This window comes from Schistocerca piceifrons, chromosome 3, assembly GCF_021461385.2.
Source record: "Schistocerca piceifrons isolate TAMUIC-IGC-003096 chromosome 3, iqSchPice1.1, whole genome shotgun sequence".
Lineage (NCBI taxonomy): Eukaryota > Metazoa > Arthropoda > Insecta > Orthoptera > Acrididae > Schistocerca > Schistocerca piceifrons.
In genome coordinates, this window is record NC_060140.1 from 944236908 (window position 1) to 944259311 (window position 22404).

Consider the following 22404-nt stretch of genomic DNA (forward strand, 5'->3'; position numbering starts at 1 on the left):
AAACTTAATTGACACTAGTCATTAATCATTAGCAGGGTTTTTTCTATCACTTCACCACGATTACAAGAAAGTTATAAATGCAAAAAATAGTCAAAAGAAGCCAGATGTAATTAAATTTACTGTTTATTTTCAACTGAGTCATTACTGCATCAAAATATAGTAGTACCGACAATTGCTCGTATAGTGTTGCACTACTAATGCAGTTAATCAGTTGAAATTAAAGGTGATTTTAATTGAAATACAGTTTCTATGATAATAATATGTTGGATTTTATGTAGTGAAAGTAGTTATAGAATTTTATGTTGTATTTTGTAAGTGATATTTTATGCACACGTCAAAATAACACTGCTAGTGAAAAACAGGTATGGTGTTGCGATGAATGTAAGTTTTTACTGCATCTATTTGATAAACCGTCAGCTGTAGAGTAAAAAGTAAAGAATAATAAACAGTTTTTAACACGAAGGATATTTTCAGGCAGACAGCATTCTCGTGAATTGCGCAACATTTAAGGAGTCAACCGCCTCTTACATATGGAGAACAATATATCTTTGCCTCACACAGCTCGCAGTAGGTACTATCGATAGCCGAGAGCCGAGTGCGCCAGAAAATAGTCAGTGTTGAGACCCCGAAAAAGTAAGTTGTTGACTACTAAACGAGCAGGGCGGATTTCGGCAAGACGGCTGTCCGCATTTATCATTGTTTAACGGCTCTCTGTGTCACCCAGCGCCGTGGGCGTGACCTCCAGCAAATACGGAAATGGCATTAACTGAATGACTTGTTGGTATGTTTAAGTCTTCATTTGCGTACCGCGATTACGCGATAACCGCGCCGGACACCAACGATTTGGATTGCAGTGAGGATTGTGCAGCTGGTGCTACATGAAGGATATTGGTGTGTGACGATATTAATAGGCGACCTTTGATGAGTTAACCGTTATTATTTTGTCAGATGAAGAGAGTAACTTCCTCATTCGTGCTGTTTAGGCAATATACATAGAACCATAACAACAAAGTATGTACCGGTTATTGCTACCTGACATTCAAATTGACTTTGTTGGATTTGATACGAAACAACTCTCCGTTCAAATATTAACAGATCAGCCTTTATCAGTTGCACACGGTCAAACTATTCTAAACTGCTATGCTGTTATCCACAAGTCAATAACGCTGAGTTCAAAAAGGGAGTGTTTCATTGTGGCGTTCTATGAAAGAACAGTGTGCATTTTTCGGACAAGTGATAAGAGGAGGAGAATAACAGTACATGGTTCAAGTGTGCTTATCGCGAAAGAACATTGGCAGTATTAAGAAAATCAGCAAAAGTTTAAATGGTAACGAAAACTTCTCATTAGTTTACGTATGTATGAACAATTGAGAAATTTCGTGAAAAACCCTTTGTCGATAAACGGTACTTTGTTATGGTTTTCATTGTGAAAATGCGTAAAAAACTTCGGACACTGTATTACGACGTAATTGCAGGATAATACACTCCTCGAAATTGAAATAAGAACACCGTGAATTCATTGTCCCAGGAAGGGGAAACTTTATTGACACATTCCTGGGGTCAGATACATCACATGATCACACTGACAGAACCACAGGCACATAGACACAGGCAACAGAGCATGCACAATGTCGGCACTAGTACAGTGTATATCCACCTTTCGCAGCAATGCAGGCTGCTATTCTCCCATGGAGACGATCGTAGAGATGCTGGATGTAGCCCTGTGGAACGGCTTTCCATGCCATTTCCACCTGGCGCCTCAGTTGGACCAGCGTTCGTGCTGGACGTGCAGACCGCGTGAGACGACGCTTCATCCAGTCCCAAACATGCTCAATGGGGGACAGATCTGGAGATCTTGCTGCCCAGGATAGTTGACTTACACCTTCTAGAGCACGTTGGGTGGCACGGGATACATGCGGACGTGCATTGTCCTGTTGGAACAGCAAGTTCCCTTGCCGGTCTAGGAATGGTAGAACGATGGGTTCGATGACGGTTTGGATGTACCGTGCACTATTCAGTGTCCCCTCGACGATCACCAGTGGTGTACGGCCAGTGTAGGAGATCGCTCCCCACACCATGATGCCGGGTGTTGGCCCTGTGTGCCTCGGTCGTATGCAGTCCTGATTGTGGCGCTCACCTGCACGGCGCCAAACACGCATACGACCATCATTGGCACCAAGGCAGAAGCGACTCTCATCGCTGAAGACGACACGCCTCCATTCGTCCCTCCATTCACGCCTGTCGCGACTCCACTGGAGGCGGGCTGCACGATGTTGGGGCGTGAGCGGAAGACAGCCTAACGGTGTGCGGGACCGTAGCCCAGCTTCATGGAGACGGTTGCGAATGGTCCTCGCCGATACCCCAGGAGCAACAGTGTCCCTAATTTGCTGGGAAGTGGCGGTGCGGTCCCCTACGGCACTGCGTAGGATCCTACGGTCTTGGCGTGCATCCGTGCGTCGCTGCGGTCCGGTCCCAGGTCGACGGGCACGTGCACCTTCCGCCGACCACTGGCGACAACATCGATGTACTGTGGAGACCTCACGCCCCACGTGTTGAGCAATTCGGCGGTACGTCCACCCGGCCTCCCGCATGCCCACTATACGCCCTCGCTCAAAGTCCGTCAACTGCACATACGGTTCACGCCCACGCTGTCGCGGCATGCTACCAGTGTTAAACACTGCGATGGAGCTCCATATGCCACGGCAAACTGGTTGACACTGACGGCGGCGGTGGACAAATGCTGCGCAGCTAGCGCCATTCGACAGCCAACACCGCGGTTCCTGGTGTGTCCGCTGTGCCGTGCGTGTGATCATTGCTTGTACAGCCCTCTCGCAGTGTCCGGAGCAAGTATGGTGGGTCTGACACACCGGTGTCAATGTGTTCTTTTTTCCATTTCCAGGAGTGTAGAACGATCTAACACCTGATAATTAAAAGCAATTGGCAGTATCGGACGACAGGGACAGTGCGAGGTTAATATTAACAAGAGACACGGGTAGACATTATCACGACGTAACTGATCGCATATTCATTACAAGCGTGTCAAAGAACTTTTGTGCTGAGTCTTTACGTACGAAACCGGCTGTAAACCGTTTTAAAATCGCGAAAATTAATGTGGACCCATAATGTTATACGTAGGCAATAATGCGAGTGGCTAACGTTATTGTTGAGTGACGGCACGGAGCCCAGCACCTGCGTCAAAGAACGTCAGTCAGGAAGTAATTCGACACAGCACCAGTTCCAGCCGCGTGAGAGTTTCGACGGCGTAGACATGCTACATCGAGCAGCGAGCGACCAACACGCCTCCGAAGCTGACATCTCGTGGAGAAACTACGAAGTATCCTGACCGCAGTGCCACCTGGCCAACGATCAGCGAACTTCGACGACAACGTCTATACAGATTACACTGGGCAGCGGGCAGCCAGCGACGCTTCAGCCAAGTCGCCGCTTATAATGAGCCAATGGCATTGATAGCAGCGGCAGCTACTAGAGGTGGCAAAAAATAACTTAACTGATAGAAATAACCGATTACTGAGAAGTAACGGTTACTGCGATAACCGCTCACCTGATACTGGCAGGTATTTCAATAACTGCCAATAGTGCCTCGCGCCATCTGTTGACCCAAAGATCTTACTACACTCGCGCGTCAACTCATCGAAGGAGAGGGATAGACCATTTTGAGGGCGTTCTCTAGGTCATGGAAATAACTGTGAGACAGCGCGCCATCTGTTCATAGAACTGTGTACTATTTCGTGCGCCATCGCTACTTTCAGCACAAACAGTTAAATGAAGTTAATGTAAGAGTTGTGGCTAACAGTGCTGCAGTACACGCATTGACATGTACGGTCGTTCCCTTGAGCCACCGCCTTATTTGCCAATTTAGTTTTGGGCAGGTAGTACAAATACAGTTACCATATGAATTAGAGCGACTATGGAAATAACTATGAGGTCAGTATTTATCTCCGGTAGTTATTGTTATTCACTCACAGTTCTCGTTTTCTGGAAGTTAACGGCTACCAGTACAGGTAACGTGGAGTTAGTAACTGCGTTCCCGACTCCAGTTGAAGGTCATAGAACCCGGTGATATTTGCAGAGAGGATAGTTACTGGAATGAACAAATACTTTCATACTGCTATGGAAATAGCCGCTGGCCATCGCAGAGGAGAAAGTATAACATAAAATATTTGAATATAATACTTATTATCCTCACAATTTGTCAGGAGATTGTCAAAATACATGAATATATTACAGTAAAATGGAGTTGCTAATGTTTACAGGATTAATACACTGCCAGAATAAAACATAGTTATGCACGTTTAATAAATTTATCGTATACAGATACCTGATCTTGACTGCTGTGACCAAGTGTTGTCAAAACTGAAACATAGCAGAATTTTTACTTAAGCTGGTCTGACAGTCCCTGTTGAGATATTCATCTATAGAGCAGAATGAGTTGCCTATCAAGAAGTCTTTCAACTCTCTGTAAACGGCGCTTTATCTCAAACCAAGTTTTTATTGGTTGCTGACTTGCTAGCAATTTATTGAAAGTGTGTGTTCCTGAATATTGGACCCCTTTTTGGACCAAGGTAAGTGATTTTAGGTCTTTATGTAGATTATTGTTTGTATTCCTAGTACTGATATTATGTATTGAGCTGTTGGTTCGAAGTACTTGCAACAAATTTCATTAAGGAATAAATATATTAGGAAGCAGTGGTTAGAATACAAAGTTCCTTGAATGGGTTTCTACATGATGTTCTTGAATTTATACCAGAAATGATTTTTATTACACACTTTTACATGCTAAAAACTTTTGCTCGGTTTGATGAGTTACCCCAGAATATGATCCCTTATGGGTAATAGAATGGAAGTATGTAGCTTTTTTATTTTTATATTTATGTCTCCTACATGTGACATCATTCTCACTGCAAATGCAGACTTGTTTAGGTGCTTCAGCAATTCTGTGGCATGTCCTTCCCAACTGAATTAATTACTGAGATGTAATCCCAGAAATTTAACACTGTCAACCTTTTCATACACATGTTGTAGATGGAGAAATCGAGCAGTTTTCCAAATCTCAACGAGAACTTGGATAGCATACAGGAGTAAACGAATCTGTCACATTACGTATATTTTTGTATTGTATTACAAGGCCATACACTTATTCTATTAAGTGAACAGCACAAGAAATTAAGCTTTGAATTCAACCTGCATTATTCAGCTTACATACTACTTCATACTTAAAAATGCATGTTGTTAACATTTAACTCAAACAGTGCTGTGGCGAAGTTCTGCGTTTTCTGCTGTGACTACGAGGATAATATTTATAATAGCTGCTGATAACCTACATGCATATGATATGAAACACAAATAATAGTTCAAATATCAAGTGAAATCTCCCCACAGTTAATTAGCTAAGGTTATGGCACGATTCATAGGACATTTCGCTCTACTAGCGGTTATACTGGTAACTAAACTGATGGATTCCACCTGTGTCATTATTTAACTGTAACCCCATTGGAGTATTCGGTAGTGAAATGTAACTTGAAAGTTATTTGTAACTGTTAAAATAACGGTTTTAAAAATATAACTGGAACTGTGATAATGGTTACTCCAGCTACCAGTTAACACAGCATGCAACAAATATCGAATTCCGTAGCAAGTATTAGCGTTGTGCAATGAGTCAAGACAACCTGCTGGCGCAATAATAATTTAATTAGGCCATCTGCAGAGCATATAATCACATTTTGTAACGCTACAAGAATTGTATAGTAATTTTTCCTTCCATTTCGGAATTTTCTGGCTCTGCAGTAGTTTGTCTATGTACGCATATATTTTTTATGTTTTCACCAGCAATAGAGAAGCGAATAGATTTTAAGACTTATACTGCAGCATTAATTGTTGATTACAGGTTTCATATGTTAATTGGTGGTGTTATTTGATTTTTGATGCTTTGGTGTGATGTGATGAATATTACCATTGCTGTTTAATTCAGGTAAGTTGGTGAAGTGTTTTTATATATCCAGTGCAAACAGGTATTGTTTCTGTTATGAGCTAGTTGAAGTACTGCTGTCATTATTTTGTTTTAATTGTCAGGTGCTCAAGAGTCTTAGGTTACCCAAGGGTTAATTTATAGTGTTGCTTGTATGTAATATATGTAAACAAACATGTCTACTTTTATCAAGCAGGAGATTCTGGCAGTAGAAGCTGGGAAGAAGGAGATAGGACAGGAGAATAGATGTGATTCTGGAATCAGTGACTGTGGACTCTCAATAGAAATCCCATTACCTCATTCCACCAATTACCTCAAGAGACCAATTAAACCTGTACTAAACATTGTAGTGGGCAGACAGCAAGATGTGCTACTGGCAATGTTAGAAAAGCCTGATGCCAAGATTGAAGCCATCAATTGGAAAATGGAGGATACAACGCAGGAAACCAAGGAACACAGTAAAATGACCCAAGAAAAGACTGAAGCCACTAATTAGGAAATCAGAGCCACCAATCAGAAAATCGAGGAAACCAATAGAAAAACCCAAGAAAAGATTGACACTGTCAACGAGGAAATTCAGATGACACTACAAGAGCATGAAAATTTGAAGAGAGAATTACAGAATTATAAGGAATAGGTGATGAAAGACTGCAAAGAGGGAGAAGGCAGATTCCAGCAGAGGGCAAACCTGCTCCAAAAAGATGCAAAGAAGATGGGAGAAGAGATAAGCGAGAAAGCCCATGAAGAGGTTCAAGAAGTTAAAGAAGAATTAGGGGCAAAGATCAAAGAGATAATGCAGAAGCAACAGCAATGTTATGTAGCTATTAAGGGACTAGGCAACAAACAGACTGAATTAGCTCAAAATATACAAAACGCAATAACAGTGCATCGGGGAGAAGATAATAGGAGGATTGCACAGGACATACAACATTTACAAGGCGAAATCCAATAATTAGAAACGAAAACTGAGGATATTGACAGGAAAATTTGTCATGCAACACTAGCTATAGTAGACGGTAAAGTGAAACATTAATGAGTGGTGATAATCATCATCCACGAGTTCATGTGGGACAAAAATATAAGCCAAAGGGAGCGCTGCACCTGAAGATTTTTATGAAATGACTGAGAGACATTTTTCCAACACATTTTCGAGACAAAGAGAAAATTCAGTTTGCAATAGATAGAATGGAACGTGAAGCTTTTACACGGGGAGTGAAGAAAAAAGCGAAGTCAGTAGTTATGAGCAGTTTGAAGGACAATTTCTAAAGAAGTACTAGTCAAAGAGCCATCAGTGTGGAATACTGGTAAACCAGCTCCATTGCAAGTTTCTTAATAACTGGAGAGGTATCTTGAAAGAATTTGCTGTGCATTTATGGGAACTAAATGAAACTTCAGAGTAACCTTTAAATGTTGATATAATGATTTCTGCAACTAAGAGAAGATTAAGCCAGTGGATTTAAGAAACTTTGTCCAGAAGTCTGATTAAAGATAGAGGAGCCCTGATGGAGATATTGGAGCAAAAGAATAATCAAGCAGGTGAGCAGAGCCAAAGAGAAGACAATTACCAAGAGAATCAGTTTAATAATCAATCGTTCAACTGAGGAAGAGGAGACTATCATGGAAGTAGGGCCCATGGAAATGGACATCAGTTCCAAGTCCTTTCCAGAAGAGATGGAAATACAAGGGAATATGAGAGAGAAGGTGGCAGGCAAAGAAATAGTGAGGCCTAAGATCAGGAGGAAATGAGTTCAGCAAACTAGACCGCACTCCTGATGAGGTCCAATTGTAGTCAGGATAAAGATGTGTGGACTAGATGTTGATGCCTTAGTTGACACTGGGAGGGAAGTGTGTGCTATGTCTCGTAAGCTATATGAACAGATAATGAATACTAACGCCACCTTACGTAATAAATGGTGTCCGAGTTGCAAATGCTGTAGGTGCCAAAAGTAAGCCCATTAAGGAATAAGCATTGACTGGGTTTGAAGTAGAGGGAAAAGTATGTAAAGCGACATTTTTGGTGTTACTATGTCTTAATATGGCAGTTATTTTGGGAATTGACTGGTTAAATGAAGTAGAAGAAATCATAAATGTCGAGGAATGCATAATGAGTGTAAAAGGATGGGAGGGAGAAAGGAGAGAATTGACCTTGGTAGAAAGTAAGAAGTCATAAGAGAGACAAGAGTTCTGACAGGTGAATTTGCGTTATGAGGTGGGGCCTACACAAGAACAACCAGATGATGAGGAAGTATTGATATTCTATGAGGGATTCGCACAAGCGGATCAACCGAGTGAAGATGCTATAGGCAAGAAACTAGAAGATATGACACATTTGGATAAAGAGACTCGGAAGAGGTTAGCAGAGATCTTACATAAGCACGGCAAAGTTTTCTCTCAGCAGCCAGGAATCATGAAAGGGGTAGAATGTAAATTGAAAATTAAGGAACACAAGCCTTTCAAAACAATACTCCATCCCTTAGGCTAAATGGCAAGCAGTAGAAGAGGAAATACAAAGAATTGTTGACCTTGGGGCTATTGAGAGAACCAAGACCAATATAATAGTCCGTTATTTGTGGTAGACAAGAAAGATGGGAAGGTGAGAATAGTTTTGGATGCATGTACAGTAAATAAAATCATTGAACCAGATCAAGAGAAGCCAAAAACGATATAACAATTAATCCAAAGGTTTTGGGGTGCAAAGATACTTAGTAGCATTGACTTACCCTCCGGCTACTGGCAAATACCTCTGACCCCTGAGTCATGTCAGTATACTGCCTTCATGTAAGCTGACAGAACTTATCATTTTTGAGTATTGCCATCTACATCTACACCTATACTCCGAAAGACTCGTGACGGTGTGTGGCGGAGGGTACCTTAAGTCCTCTATCGGGTCTCCCTTCTATTCCAGTCTCGTATTGTTCATGGAAAGAAAGATTGTCGGTATGCCTCTGTGTGGGCTCTAATCTCTCTGATTTTATCCTCATGGTCTCTTCGTGAGATATACGTAGGAGGGAGCAATATACTGCTTGACTCCTCGGTGAAGGTATGTTCTCGAAACTTCAACAAAAGCATGTATTGAGCTGCTGAGCATCTCTCGTGCAGAGTCTTCAACTGGAGTTTATCTATCATCTCCGTAACGCTTTCGCAGATACTAAATGATCCTGTAATGAAGTGCGCTGCTCTCCATTGGATCTTCTGTATCTCTTCTATCAACCCTATCTGGAACGGATCCCACACTGGTGAGCAGCATTCAAGCAGTGGGCAAACAAGTGGACTGTAACCTACTTCCTTTGTTTTTTGACTGCATTTCCTTAGGATTCTTCCAATGAATCTCAGCCTGGCATCTGCTTTACTGACAATTAATTTTATATGGTCATTCCATTTTAAATCACTCCTAATGCCTACTCCCATATAAACTATGGAATTAACTGCTTCCAGTTGCTAACCTGCTATATTGTAGCTAAATGATAAAGGATCTTTCTATTTATTTGCAGCACATTACACTTGTCTACATTTACATTCAATTGCCATTCCCTGCACCATGTGTCAATTTGCTGCAGATCCTCCAGCATTTCAGTACAGTTTTTCATTGTTACAACCTCTCAGTATACTACAGCATTATCCGCAAAAAGCCTCAGTGAACTTCTGATGTTACCCACAAGGTCATTAATATATATTGCGAATAGCAACGGTCCTACGACACTCCCCTGTGGCACAACTGAAATCACTTACTCCAGAAGACTTACTTCCACTGAGAATGACATGCTGTTTTCTGTTATCTAGGAACTCTTCAATCCAATCACACAATTGGTCTGATAGCCCATATGCTCTTACTTTGTTCATTAAATGACTGTGGGGAACTGTATGAAACGCCTTGCAGAAGGCAAGAAACATGGAATCTACCTGGGAATCCGTATCTATGGCCCTCTGAGTCTTGTGGACAAATAGGGTGAGCTGGGTTTCACACGATCGCCTTTTTCGAAACCCATGCTGAGTCCTACAGAGTAGATTTCTAGTCTCCAGAAAAGTCATTATAATCGAATATAATTCGTGTTCTAAAATTCTTCAACTGATCGACGTTAGAGATATAGGTCTATAGTTCCGCACATCTGTTCGAAGTCCCTTCTTGCAAACGGGATGACCTGTGCCCTTTTCCAATCTTTTGGAACGCTGTGGTCTTCAAGAAACCTACGGTACAGCGTTGCAAGGAGGAGGGGGGGGGGGCGCAAGTTCCTTCACATACTCTGTGTAAAATCGTACTGGTATCCCATCAGGTCTAGCGGCCTTTCCTCTTTTGAGCGATTTTAATTGTTTTTCCATTCATCTGTCATCTATTTCAGTATCTACCATTTTGTCGTCTGTGCGACAATCTACAGAAGGAACTACAGTGCAGTCTTCCTCTGTGAAACAGCTTTGGAAAAAATACATTTAGTATTTAGACCTTTAGTCTGTCATCCTCTGTTTCGGCACAATTTTGGTCACACAGTGTCTGGAAAAAATGAAAGAGGAAGCCGTCTGATAGAATTTTGCACAGAGCATAACTTAATCATAACTAATACTTGGTTCAAGAATCATAAAGGAAGGTTGTATGCATGGAAGAAGCCTGGAGATACTAGAAGGTATCAGATAGATTATATAATGTTAAGACAGAGATTTAGGAACCAGGTTTTAAATTGTAAGACATTTCCAGGGGCAGATGTGGACTCTGACCACAATCTATTCATTATGAACTGTAGATTAAAAGTGAAGAAACTGCAGAAAGGTGGGAATTTAAGGAGATGGGACCTGGATAAACTGACTAAACCAGAGGTGTAGACAGTTTCAGACAGAGTATTAGAGAACAATTGACAAGAACGGAAGAAAGAAATACAGTAGAGGAAGAATGGGTAGCTTTGAGGGATGAAGTTGTGAAGGCAGCAGAGGATCAAGTAGGTAAAAAGACGAGGGCTACTAGAAATCCTTGGGTACCAGAAGAAATATTGAATTTAATTGATGAAAGGAGAAAATATGAAAATGTAGTAAATGAAGCAAGCAAAAAGGAATATAAACGTCTCATAAATGACAGGAAGTGCAACATGGCTAAGCAGGGATGGCTAGAGGACAAATGTAAGGATGTAGAGGCTTATCTCACTCGGGGTAAGATAGATACTGCCTACAGGAAAATTAAATAGACCTTTGGAGAAAAGAGAGCCATATGTATGAATATCAAGAGCTCAGATGGAAACCCAGTTATAAGGAAGGAAGGGAAACCAGTAAGGTGGAAGGAGTATATAGAGAGTCTATACAACGGCGATGTACTTGAGGACAATATTATGGAAATGGAAGAGGATGTAGATGAAGATGAAATGGGAGATATGATACTACGTGAAGAGTTTGACAGAGCACTGAAAGACCTACGCCGAAACAAGGCCCTGGGAATAGACAAGATTCCATTAGAACTACTGACGGCCTTGGGAGAGCCAGTCCTGACAAAACTCTACCATCTGGTGAGCAAGATGTATGAGACAGGCGAAATACCCTCATACTGCAAGAAGAATACAATAATCCCAAAGAAAGCAGGTGTTGACAGATGTGAAAATTACCGAACTATCAGTTTAATAAGCCACAGGTGCAAAATACTAACTCGAATTCTTTACAGATGAATGGAAAAAATGGTAGAAGCCGACCTTGGGGAGGATCAGTTTGGATTCCATAGAAATGTTGGAACACGTGAGGCAATACTGACTTTATGACTTATCTGAGAAGAAAGATTAAGGAAAGGCAAACCTATGTTTTTAGCATTTGTAGATTTAGAGGAAGCTTTTGACAATGTTGAGTGGAATGCTCTCTTTGAAATTCTAAAGGTGGCAGGTATAAAACACAGGGAGCGAAAAGCTATTTACAATTTGTACAGAAACCAGGTGGCAGTTATAAGAATCGAGGGGAAGCAGTGGTTGGGAAGGGAGTGAGACAGGGTTGTAGCCATTCCCCAATGTTATTCAGTCTGTATATTGAGCAAGCAGTAAAGAAAACAAAAGAAAAATTCGGAGTAGGTATTAAAATACATGGAGAAGAAATAAAAACCTTCAGGTTCGTCGATGACATTGTAATTCTGTCGGAGACAGCAAAGGACTTGGAAGAGCAGTTGAACGGAATGGACAGTGTCTTGAAAGGAGGATATAAGATGAACATCAACAAAAGCAAAACGAGGATAATGGAATGTAGTGGAATTAAGTTGGATGATGCTGAGGGAATTAGATTAGGAAATGAGACACTTAAAGTAGTAAAGGAGTTTTGCTATTTAGGGAGAAAAATAACTGATGATGGCCGAAGTAGAAAGGATATAAAATGTAGACTGTCAATGGCAAAGAAAGTGTTTCTGAAGAAGAGATTTTGTTAACATTATAGATTTAAGTGTCAGGAAGTCGTTTCTGAAAGTATTTGTACGGAGTGTAGCCATGTATAGAAGTGAAACATGGACGATAAATAGATTGGACAAGAAGAGAATAGAAGCTTTTGAAATGTGATACTACAGAAGAATGCTGAAGATTAGATGGGTAGATCACATAACTAATGAGGAGGTATTGAATAGAATCGGGGAGAAGAGGAGTTTGTGGCACAACTTGACAAGAAGAAGTGACCTGTTGGTAAGACATGTTCTGAGCCATAAAGGGATGACAAAATAGCATTGGAGGGCAGCCTGGAGGGTAAAATCGTAGAGGGAGACCTAGAGATGAATACACTATGCAGATTCAGAAGGATGTAGGTTGCAGTAAGTACTGGGAGATGAAGAAGCTTGCACAGGATAGAGCAGCATGGAGAGCTCCATCAAACCAGTCTCAGGACTAAAGACCACAACAACAACAACAGTGTCTGGACATTTTGTTTTGATCCACCTACCGCTTTGACATAAGACCAAAATTTCTTAGGATTTTCTGCCAAGTCAATACATAGAACTTTACTTTCGAATTCATTGAACGCCTCTCGCATAGCCCTGCTCACACTACATTTCGCTTCGTGTAATTTTTGTTTGTCTGCGAGTCTTTGGCTATGTTTATATCTGCAGTGAAGTTCCCTTTGCTTCTGTGGCAGTTTTCTAGTTCGGTTGTTGTACCATTGTGGCTCTTTGCCATCTCTTACGATTTTGCTTGGCACATACTCATCTTATGCATATTGTACGATGGTTTGAACGTTGTCCACTGATCCTCAAACTATCTGTACTTGAGATAAAACTTTTGTGTTGAGCCGTCAAGTTGTCTGAAATCTGCTTTTCGTCACTTTTGCTAAACAGAAAAATCTGCCTAGCTTTTTTAATATTTCTATTTACGGCTGAAATCACGTATGCTGAAACCGCTTTATGATCGCTGTTTCCCTGTTCTGCGTTAACTGTTTCAAATAGTTCGGGTCTATTTGTCACCAGAAGGTCTAATCTGTTATCACCACGAGTCAGCTCTCTGTTAACGGCTGAAGGTAGTTTTCAGATAATGCACTTAAAAAAATTTCACTAGATTCTTTGTCCCTGCTACCCGTTATAAACGTTTTAGTCTCCTAATCCATATCCAGTAAATTAAAATCTCCACTGGAAACTATAACATGGTCGGGAAATCTACTCCAAATATTTTCCAAATTTTCCTTCAGGTGTTCTGCCACAACAGCTGCTGAGCCAGGGTGTCTATGGAAATATCCAATTAGCATGTTTGAGCCTACTTTAACCGTCACCTTCACCTAAATTATTTCACATTTCGGATCTTCGTCGATTTCCTTCGATACTATTGCACTTTTTATCTCTATAAACATGCCTCCTCCTTCACTGTCCAGGCTTTCTCTGCGGTATACATTCCAAGCCATTTGGGCTTAATGTATCGGACTTGGAATTCATTAGAGTATTGGACAAGATTTTGTGTGACGAATTACTTAAGAAGTTTACTGTTTACGTAGATGATATATTAAATGCTACTGAGACATGGGAAGAACATTTAGAGACACTTGAGGGAAAGCTGGGGTAACAGCATACTTCGATAAGTCAGGATTCGGTAAATCCCAGATAAAATTCTTGGCTTCATAATTACGGAAGAGGGTATTTACCCTGACCCAAGTAAATTCGAGACAATTAGGCAATTTTCAGTTGTTCGTAACAAAAGCCAACTGAGAGGATTCTTCAGCGTCTGTGAGTTCTATCGAATTCCTGAAAGAACCTGTACTCGATGCTCCCAAATTGAGAACACTTACTAAAGCCAAAATGACCTGGCACTGGAATGATGAATGTGAAGAAGAATTCGAAAGGATTAAAGAAGCGTTGTGTAATGCAGATATATTATGCGATACTGATTACTCTAGAGACTTTTATTTGGTAGTGGAGAGCTCAGATTATGGACTACATTTAAACCAGATCGAGAAAGAAGCAGAGACCGAGGATATAAAGACTATAGCCTTTGGTAGCAGAAGCTTGAATGCATGGGAAAGGAGATACAGCATTACGGAGGAAGCGGCACTCTATATTGTGTGGGGTTTTAAGCGATTTCGTTATTATCTAGCAGGACGATATGTAAAGGTGGTCACGGACCACAAAGCCCTAACGTTCTCAATCACAAGTAAACTGAAACACAGCCGCTTGATAAGCTTGCATTGCAAGATCATGACTGCAAAGTGATATACAAGCCTGGTAAATCATGTACCATACCTAATGCATTACCAAGGCAGCCACTCGATTCTTGGGGACCAGGTGTGAGTGAACCAGAAGGCGGAGAAGTTCAGGTAAATTTAATGAAGGGAGGACAGGATTAAGATTTGTGAAGAGGTTCTTGAGAAACATACGTAGAGAGCAGAAACAGGACGAAAGAACTAAAATTAATCAAGAATAAGTATAGATGTGCTGGTAAAGAAAAGAATAGGACATACTGTTATATCCACCAGGGAATACAAGGGGAACAGATAGGATGAAGAGAGCTGGAGACTATGTATACCAGAGCATATAATAGACAAGTTAATGTGGTACACACATCACAGCAATGCCCATTATGGACCTAAGAAATGCCTTGAGAAACTGAAAATGGACAGCATCTTCAACAAAATGGGAAGGCATATAGGCCTACGCAAGTTGCTCAGCGCTTGTGACACCTGTCAGAAAACTAAAACTACCACTGTTCAACATATAGGTTACTTGCATCCAGTCATACCAGAACCTATTAGCGACATCGTGGCATTGGACCTGTTCAGTACGTTGCCTGTGGCAAAAGGAAATTACACCAAAATTCTAGTTCCAGAAGAATTAGTATCTAAATTTGTGAAGTTTTCTCCATTAAAGAAAGCAACCAGCAAGGTCATCATTTATAAGTTTGATAAAAGATTACTTTAGCAATGTATGTACACTGAAACGAATCCTAAGTCATAATGGATCCCAATTCTGATCCAAGAAGCGGAGGAAAATGATGAACAGGTATCAAATAGAACAGATCGCCATCTATAGATACAAACTGGCCTCGAACCAGGCCAAATGGATGATGGATTTAAATCGTTTTCTCTGACCTATTGTCACAAGAAACAAGGTACTTGGAAGGAATACCTTGAAGAACTCGAGTGTATTTGGAACCACCTAATGCATGATTCGACAGGATTTGGACCATGCGAAATCTTACTTAATCAGGAACCTGACTGTTTTTCGTGAGTTGGTGGAATATCCACAAGGAGATAACTTAACTTGGGAGAGGAAATTTGAACTAGTAGGAATGAACCATGAGGGAGAAGGTGAAAAGGAGACAGAAAAGACATGATAAATTGGTGAAACCTGTGACCTACAGGGTAGGAGACCTAGTGTTCATGAAAGTGCATGCTAAACCATGAAGATACATTCTGAAATACATAAATTTAACCATGTATATGAATGACCATATAGAATTATCAAGATCGAACACCCCAATACTGTGGAGTTGGAATATGCTCAAACCGATGGAGTGCATGGCAAGGAACAAATTGAAAATATAAAGAGATACTATCCATGTGAAGATTGGGGCAATCTGAAGGAGAGAAGTAATCAGGACGATGAAGTAGGGCCTAGACAGGCACAAACATAAGTGTGTATGGATAATTTTGGTTATTATGCATGTTTGGAGAATAAAGATCTTAAGAACTGATGTTCAAGTGTCAGTTGTTGTCTTTTATTTACTATATTTGTATCTATACTGGATTATGGGTTTGCATGATGTGAAAAGACTTAACCATATCTAAGGGTGGATTTTGTCAAGTTGCTGTTTTGTCTTTGATGCACAATATTCAGGTGATTTCAATGACATTACAGTCATTTAGTAAAATTTTGCTCATTTTTGGAGCTGGCGACCGTTTTATTCTGCAATTTAAATTCATTCAAACCGTATTATAGCATTTAAAATTATGGCTAACTACAAATATATTTTAATTTATTACCATTTTTTTACATTTCGATCATTGTTTACATAGTAATAAACACTCTTGCAATAGCAATCAGATTGTACTTGTCTGTACTCTATCGCTAAGCATTGATCATCGGATTCGATACCTCGTTTCCACCAACAGTGGAATCTTATATGCATATGTCAGAATTAAAACTGATAGGGTGTAACATCAAGCACCAACCAGCAGGTCGGTCTAGAATGATACAGCAGAGAGGACTGTGAGACGACATCAGCCATTAGCACGCTCACTAGGGTGACACAGTGACAGGAGCAGCCCCTACATGAAGAGAGTATAAGCGCCACTCTGCGTAGCCACAGCCTCGCTAGAAGACGGGCCGTGATCCAAACGATTAGCTGTGACTTGTGATCTACACAAATTGCTTGCATGGGAGTTGCAAATAATCAATGTCCTTCGATATATATACGTGTCGACAATTGCTTGTGGCACCTCTTTGTGACAAAGGCAAAGTTAAGTACTGTCAATTTAATTTACTGTAGTAAACTCCAATAATAAGATTTGCTTGAGTTGATGTCTAGGTATCCGAGAAAACAGCTTCCTAGGCACCCTGTATTAGACGAATGGGTGGACACGATAGAAACCTTACATGCACCGTAAAGTATAGATACGTTATAAGCTGACATATCACATACAGCGCTGTCAGCTGCTGATGTGCTGCTTCTGCATTCCGCCTTCACACACTGCCTATGTGACAGTGGCCGCACCATGGCATTGGTAACTGTATTGCTGCATGGAGGCATCAGTCAATAAATAAAGTGCAGACTGCTTGTGCATTGGTAACTCTGTAAGTAGGCTGTTTAGGTTTTTATGTTGGTAACGCCATGTAGCGCTCTGTATGAAAATCACTGACTGTGCTGTGTGCAGCCTGTGGCTGGTTTGCATTGTTGGAATTTGCTATTGTAGTGTTGGGCAGTTGGCTGTTAACAACGCGTAGCGTTGCGCAGTTGGAGGTGAGACGCCAGCAGTGGTGGATGTGGGAAGTGAGATGGCGGAGTTTTGAGAGCGGATGATCTGGACGTGTGTCCATCAGAGAGAGTAAATTTGTAAGACTGGATGTCATGAACTGATATATATATATATATCATGACTTTTGAACACTATTAAGGTAAATACATTGTTTGTTCTCTATCAAAATCTTTCATTTGCTAACTGTGTCTATCAGTAGTTAGAATCTTATAGCCAGCTGGCAGTATTGGTGCACGCTGTATTGTAGTAGTTTGAGTAACGAAGATTTTTGTGAGGTAAGTCATTCATGAAAGGTATAGGTTATTGTTAGTCAGGGCCATTCTTTTGTAGGGATTTTTGAAAGTCAGACTGCGTTGCGCTAAAAATATTGTGTGTCAGTTTAAGCACAGTCATTTATAATTTTTCTAAGGGGACGTTTCATATGTCAACCCTTAGCTGAGGATACCTCACTGGAATCTTTCGATTTTTTCTTGTAGTTTGTGTAATTAGTGCAGCATTTCTTTATTGCTAGCGCATAATTATAGAGAGAAGTTCCTTTGTAGTTGTAGTTTTTCATCGTTTTACAGTAAAACAGTTGTGACTTGCATGTAGATTTGCACCAGGTATTTCGCAGCTGCGCTTGCAATTAACGAGATATTATTTTCAGTGCTATGCTAATGTCTTTTCTTGTTTTTGCTCTTCAAATTGCGCTTTTCTTCTTATCGTGTGAAATACGTGATAATCATGGCGTGTGAAAAACGTAACACTAGGCTCCAAAGTAAATTAAGAAATGACAGTGAAGACGAGAGTAGTGTGTTAGCGCCACCGTGTAATGAATTAACAAATATTCAGAATGGTAATTTGGTAACTGTGCATAGGAAAATGGACCAGGTAATAAATAATGGCGTAGACAGTGAAACAATTAGTGAACAGGAGAGAATTGTCAATCGATCGGTCGGCAACAGCTCACCTGCAACTGCGCAACGATACGCGCTGTTAACAGCCAACTGCCCAACGCTACAATAGCAAATTCCAACAATGAAAACCAGCCACAGGCTGCACACAGCATAGTCAGTGGTTTTCATATAGAGCGCTACATGGCGTTGCCAACATAAAAACCTAAACAGCCTTCTTACAACTCCACGACCGCCACAGTACTGGAGAAAACATCAGACATGCAGTACTGTAGTTAGAAGTTGTCACCTGGTGACAAAACATATTTTTGGTCATTTTTGGCACTGAACAGACTTCAAGGAAATTAGGAAGGTTTCACAAGTTTCGTGACACCACCCATAAGCTGCTAGGTTCTAGTAGAACAAAGACGAGTTAGAAAATTGTTTGGTAAGTCACCTGGCAACAATGAGGATTACTGTGTTCCTGAAGACATTCCAGCTGGAAAAGATGCTGAGGAAGCCCCTCCTGTCTGTCTTGCTCTTGCCCACGGTCTGGATCACCTGCAGGGCGAACGGGGGCACCGTGGAGCCGTTGGTGGCTGCTATGCGACGCACAACGGCCAGCGCCTCCTGGTCGCGACCCCTGCACGCCAGCCAGCGTGGAGACTCGGGGAACCAACTGTCACAAAAAAAGTACAAGTCTCCTGTAAGTAGTAGTAGTAGTAGTCCTAGTAGTAGTAGTAGTAGTAGTAGTAGTAGTAGTGGAACATTTGTCCACTGATCAGTTTTACAACAATATTAGAGCTGTCAGGTTAATACAAAGAAAACACACAATGAAAACTTTACTTATACATTCGGACATTTAAACGGTTACATTTCGAGCTTAACAATAATTTATCGATTGGAAATGTCGTGTGGCTAGGGCCTCCCGTCGGGTAGACCATTCGCCTGGTGCAGGTCTTTCGATTTGATGCCACTTCGGCGACCTGCGCGTCGATGGGGATGAAATGATGATGATTAGGACAACACAACACCCAGTCCCTGAGCGGAGAAAATCGCCGACCCAGCCGGGAATCGAACCCGGGCCCTTAGGATTGACAGTCTGTCGCGCTGACCACTCAGCTACCGGGGCGGACTATTTATCGATTGTGCACATTGTTCTTTAGTATTTCAGTATGTTCACATTCGAAACAAATTAAGCTTAATAGGAAAACGAATGGTCCATTATGACACACACACACACACAGATTCCAAATCACAATTTTCGTTATTCCTATGCACTTCAATCTTTGAATCTCTGTAACTCTGAAAAACTGAGTAGATATTCATGAGTAATAAAATGTATATTCAGATGAGGAAGTAGTGATGGGAACAACTGAATCAAAGGAATCGATTCAGTTGGTTGTTGGAAAACAATGCATTCCATTTTGAGTGTGAACATTCCATTGTTATGCCACTATTTAACCCTTATTGTTGACTCCGCTCTGTTATCACTTGTCGTCACTGTTGTCGTTACTCCGACATCTGATTTTTATTGAGTGCATTGACTAACTATTAGTTTAGCTCTTCATCCACTTTTATGAAGAGGCATTTTCTTAATAGTGAACTCTGTGTTTGGATCCGAATTCCGAAATGCTCAGTGGTGTGAGGATGGAATAAACCTTGTGACTGATTAGAAAATGATCCTTAAGGCAAATTCAATGAAATTTAAAGTCTGCAAAGATGATTCGTAGTCTGAATCTATATTAATTAAAGAAATACAAAGAAAATTAACAAATGTTTCTCGCAAAAAAAGCTTCCAACAATTGACATTATATGTTTTATGTTCACGTCACCTCAGCATGTACCAAAATAGGATGATTGGTGATTGGTGCAAACCAGAGGAAATAGAGTTTCAGTAAATTTAAATAAAAAAGTGATTGTTCATTTAGTTCAACATAAATTTATCTTGTACCACCAGTCATTAACCAATTAAAACCAACTAAACATCCATATTTAATACCAGAAGGACGAAAGATGCATATTTAAGTAAATGAATACATAAATTTTAAAAATGCTTCGTTTTAAGAAATATACTTTTTATTCAGCTTTCCTTGAGATAAATTACATTATTTTTCTCTAAAGAAGTTGGCAAAACTAATTGTGATTCATGTATAACCGAAAAGACTGAAAGAGTATGCACATGAAATCTCTCAAACCCAGAGACTGAGTGAAAACATTAATATGGCTGATGTAACCATCAGAGACTTGTCAGTCAGCTGTCTCACATTAAGTGAAACAACTCAGAGTGAAAACACTGATGCAGCTTACAAGGTCGCAGAGACTACATTCAATTATTGGTTGTTTCATTTGACTGAAAAAAAAAAACGACTGAACAAAAAAAGTAGACTGGACAATCGGTTGTTAAAACCAGTTGGTTCTCCCCTCACTATGAGGAAGAAGATCTACATGTAAGATTTTCCAGTAAGAATGTGTATTGTAGCAAGTATATTGTAGAATAAAGTGGCTTTTGTATTATAAATATGTGTTACATTTTTACAAACGATTGTTCTATGTTGTCTAAGTAACCCATTAAGGTATAATAGGAATTATTTAACAAATGATCTATAAATGTCATATGAAAATTGTTAAAGTTAAATATGGCTCTTGTCCTGTGATGATAGACAGATTGTTGATGTGATAATTACTAAAATTTTCCTCAGTGTGCATAATAATAGGTTTGAAGCGATCATGTTCAGCAATCAGAAGAACACACACATCACGCTAGTGACTGATATGTTACCGAACATTGCAGACAGTTTAAGATAATCTCATGTTTTGTCTGTTGTACGGATCGACAGATTGACAGAAACGGCCACCAAGACAGTGGAATAGAGCTGACGGAACTTGAGAAATCGAGAAATCTGAGTCTAAACCTGTCAGGGCCAATAAAAAGCAGAGTACGCAACATAGCGCAGCTTGCCTTTGCTGCTGGATACCTTGTCGGTAAGCGCCCCAGTCGGAATTGACGTGTGGAACAAACACATATACTCGCAGAGGCCCACAATCGGATCAGACACTCACTGGGCTGGACACCGCCTGCCAACGTGTGTTTAATCCGATGGGACGGTGAACCAGTGAGTGACGCTAGATTCCCAACCCTATGGGGCCAGGCGAAACATTCTTCCAGGGCAGTTTTAGCCCATCAAACACAACTTTCACACTTGTTGCCTAGGCACAGCACGCCTACATCAGACAAACGATACTTGAAATCATATGGAATAGATAGTGCGACTGCATTTCGGTCACACTGCTATCTGTAACATAAATATTTCTTTTAAATTGCAATTAAAGGGTTTTTACCCATTACAATTTGTAAAATAATTACAAAATGTTAAATTTTTATGTTTTATGTTGAAAGGACAGGGACCAGAGCGACCATATTTACCGAAGACCAGCGACTGCTAGAAGACACTATTTTCGACCACTATTAATGTAAATATAAAAAGAATGATAAGAAAAAGTTGTATGGATTGAACTTGTATGATCACCTTTTGGTGTTGCAGTTCTTCTTATTCCCATGCTTGCTAAGAAAGTTGGATGACGAATTCCTCTTTTGTTTTACCCAGACACATTGCACCACTTTTTGTGCTATCTTCAGCGGATTACTTTATTTCCTTTCTCACATGAAGCTACTGAATGTTAATGTTGGTAGCAGTGAGTCTGCTACACAATCTGCAACTTGTCATGGCTTTGATGTTTTTGTCCCCTTTGTTTGTGGTGTGGTAACATGCTGATTTCTACCACTTTCGTCATTTCACAGGAATTTTCTGCGATTTTTCGAACTTGCTCAGTATTTTCGCCGCCATACTAAGTTGTAGACTGTGTAGCAGTATAAACATTCAATAGCTTCATGTAAGAAGGAAAATAAAGTAACACACTGAAGATAGCACAAACAAAAGTTGAAACATGTCTTGGTAAAACAAAACTCCAAAGGTCTCTTCATAAAACTGAATTCCTCATCCAATAACCTTTTACAATATTCAGTTACCGTTTATACCTCGTCCCAAAATCTTGTTTGTGTGTTATTTAACATGGATCGCGAAAGCAGAACGTTGTTACTGAGTTTATATACTGCAAAATCTAAAAATAAATATTTTATCTTACAAACGTGAAGAA

The 22404-nt window shown here is 40.4% G+C and overlaps 1 protein-coding gene across 2 annotated transcripts in view; it reads right to left on the reverse strand.

The window, feature by feature from the left end:
• LOC124789972 (steroid transmembrane transporter SLC22A24-like) overlaps positions 1-22404 on the reverse strand; it is a 107207-nt gene that overhangs the window by 14127 nt on the left and 70676 nt on the right. For both annotated transcript variants that reach the window (XM_047257510.1, XM_047257511.1), the window contains exon 6: positions 18704-18925. In XM_047257510.1, the coding sequence (XP_047113466.1) occupies positions 18704-18925 (222 nt within the window). The remainder of the gene's footprint in view (positions 1-18703; positions 18926-22404) is intronic.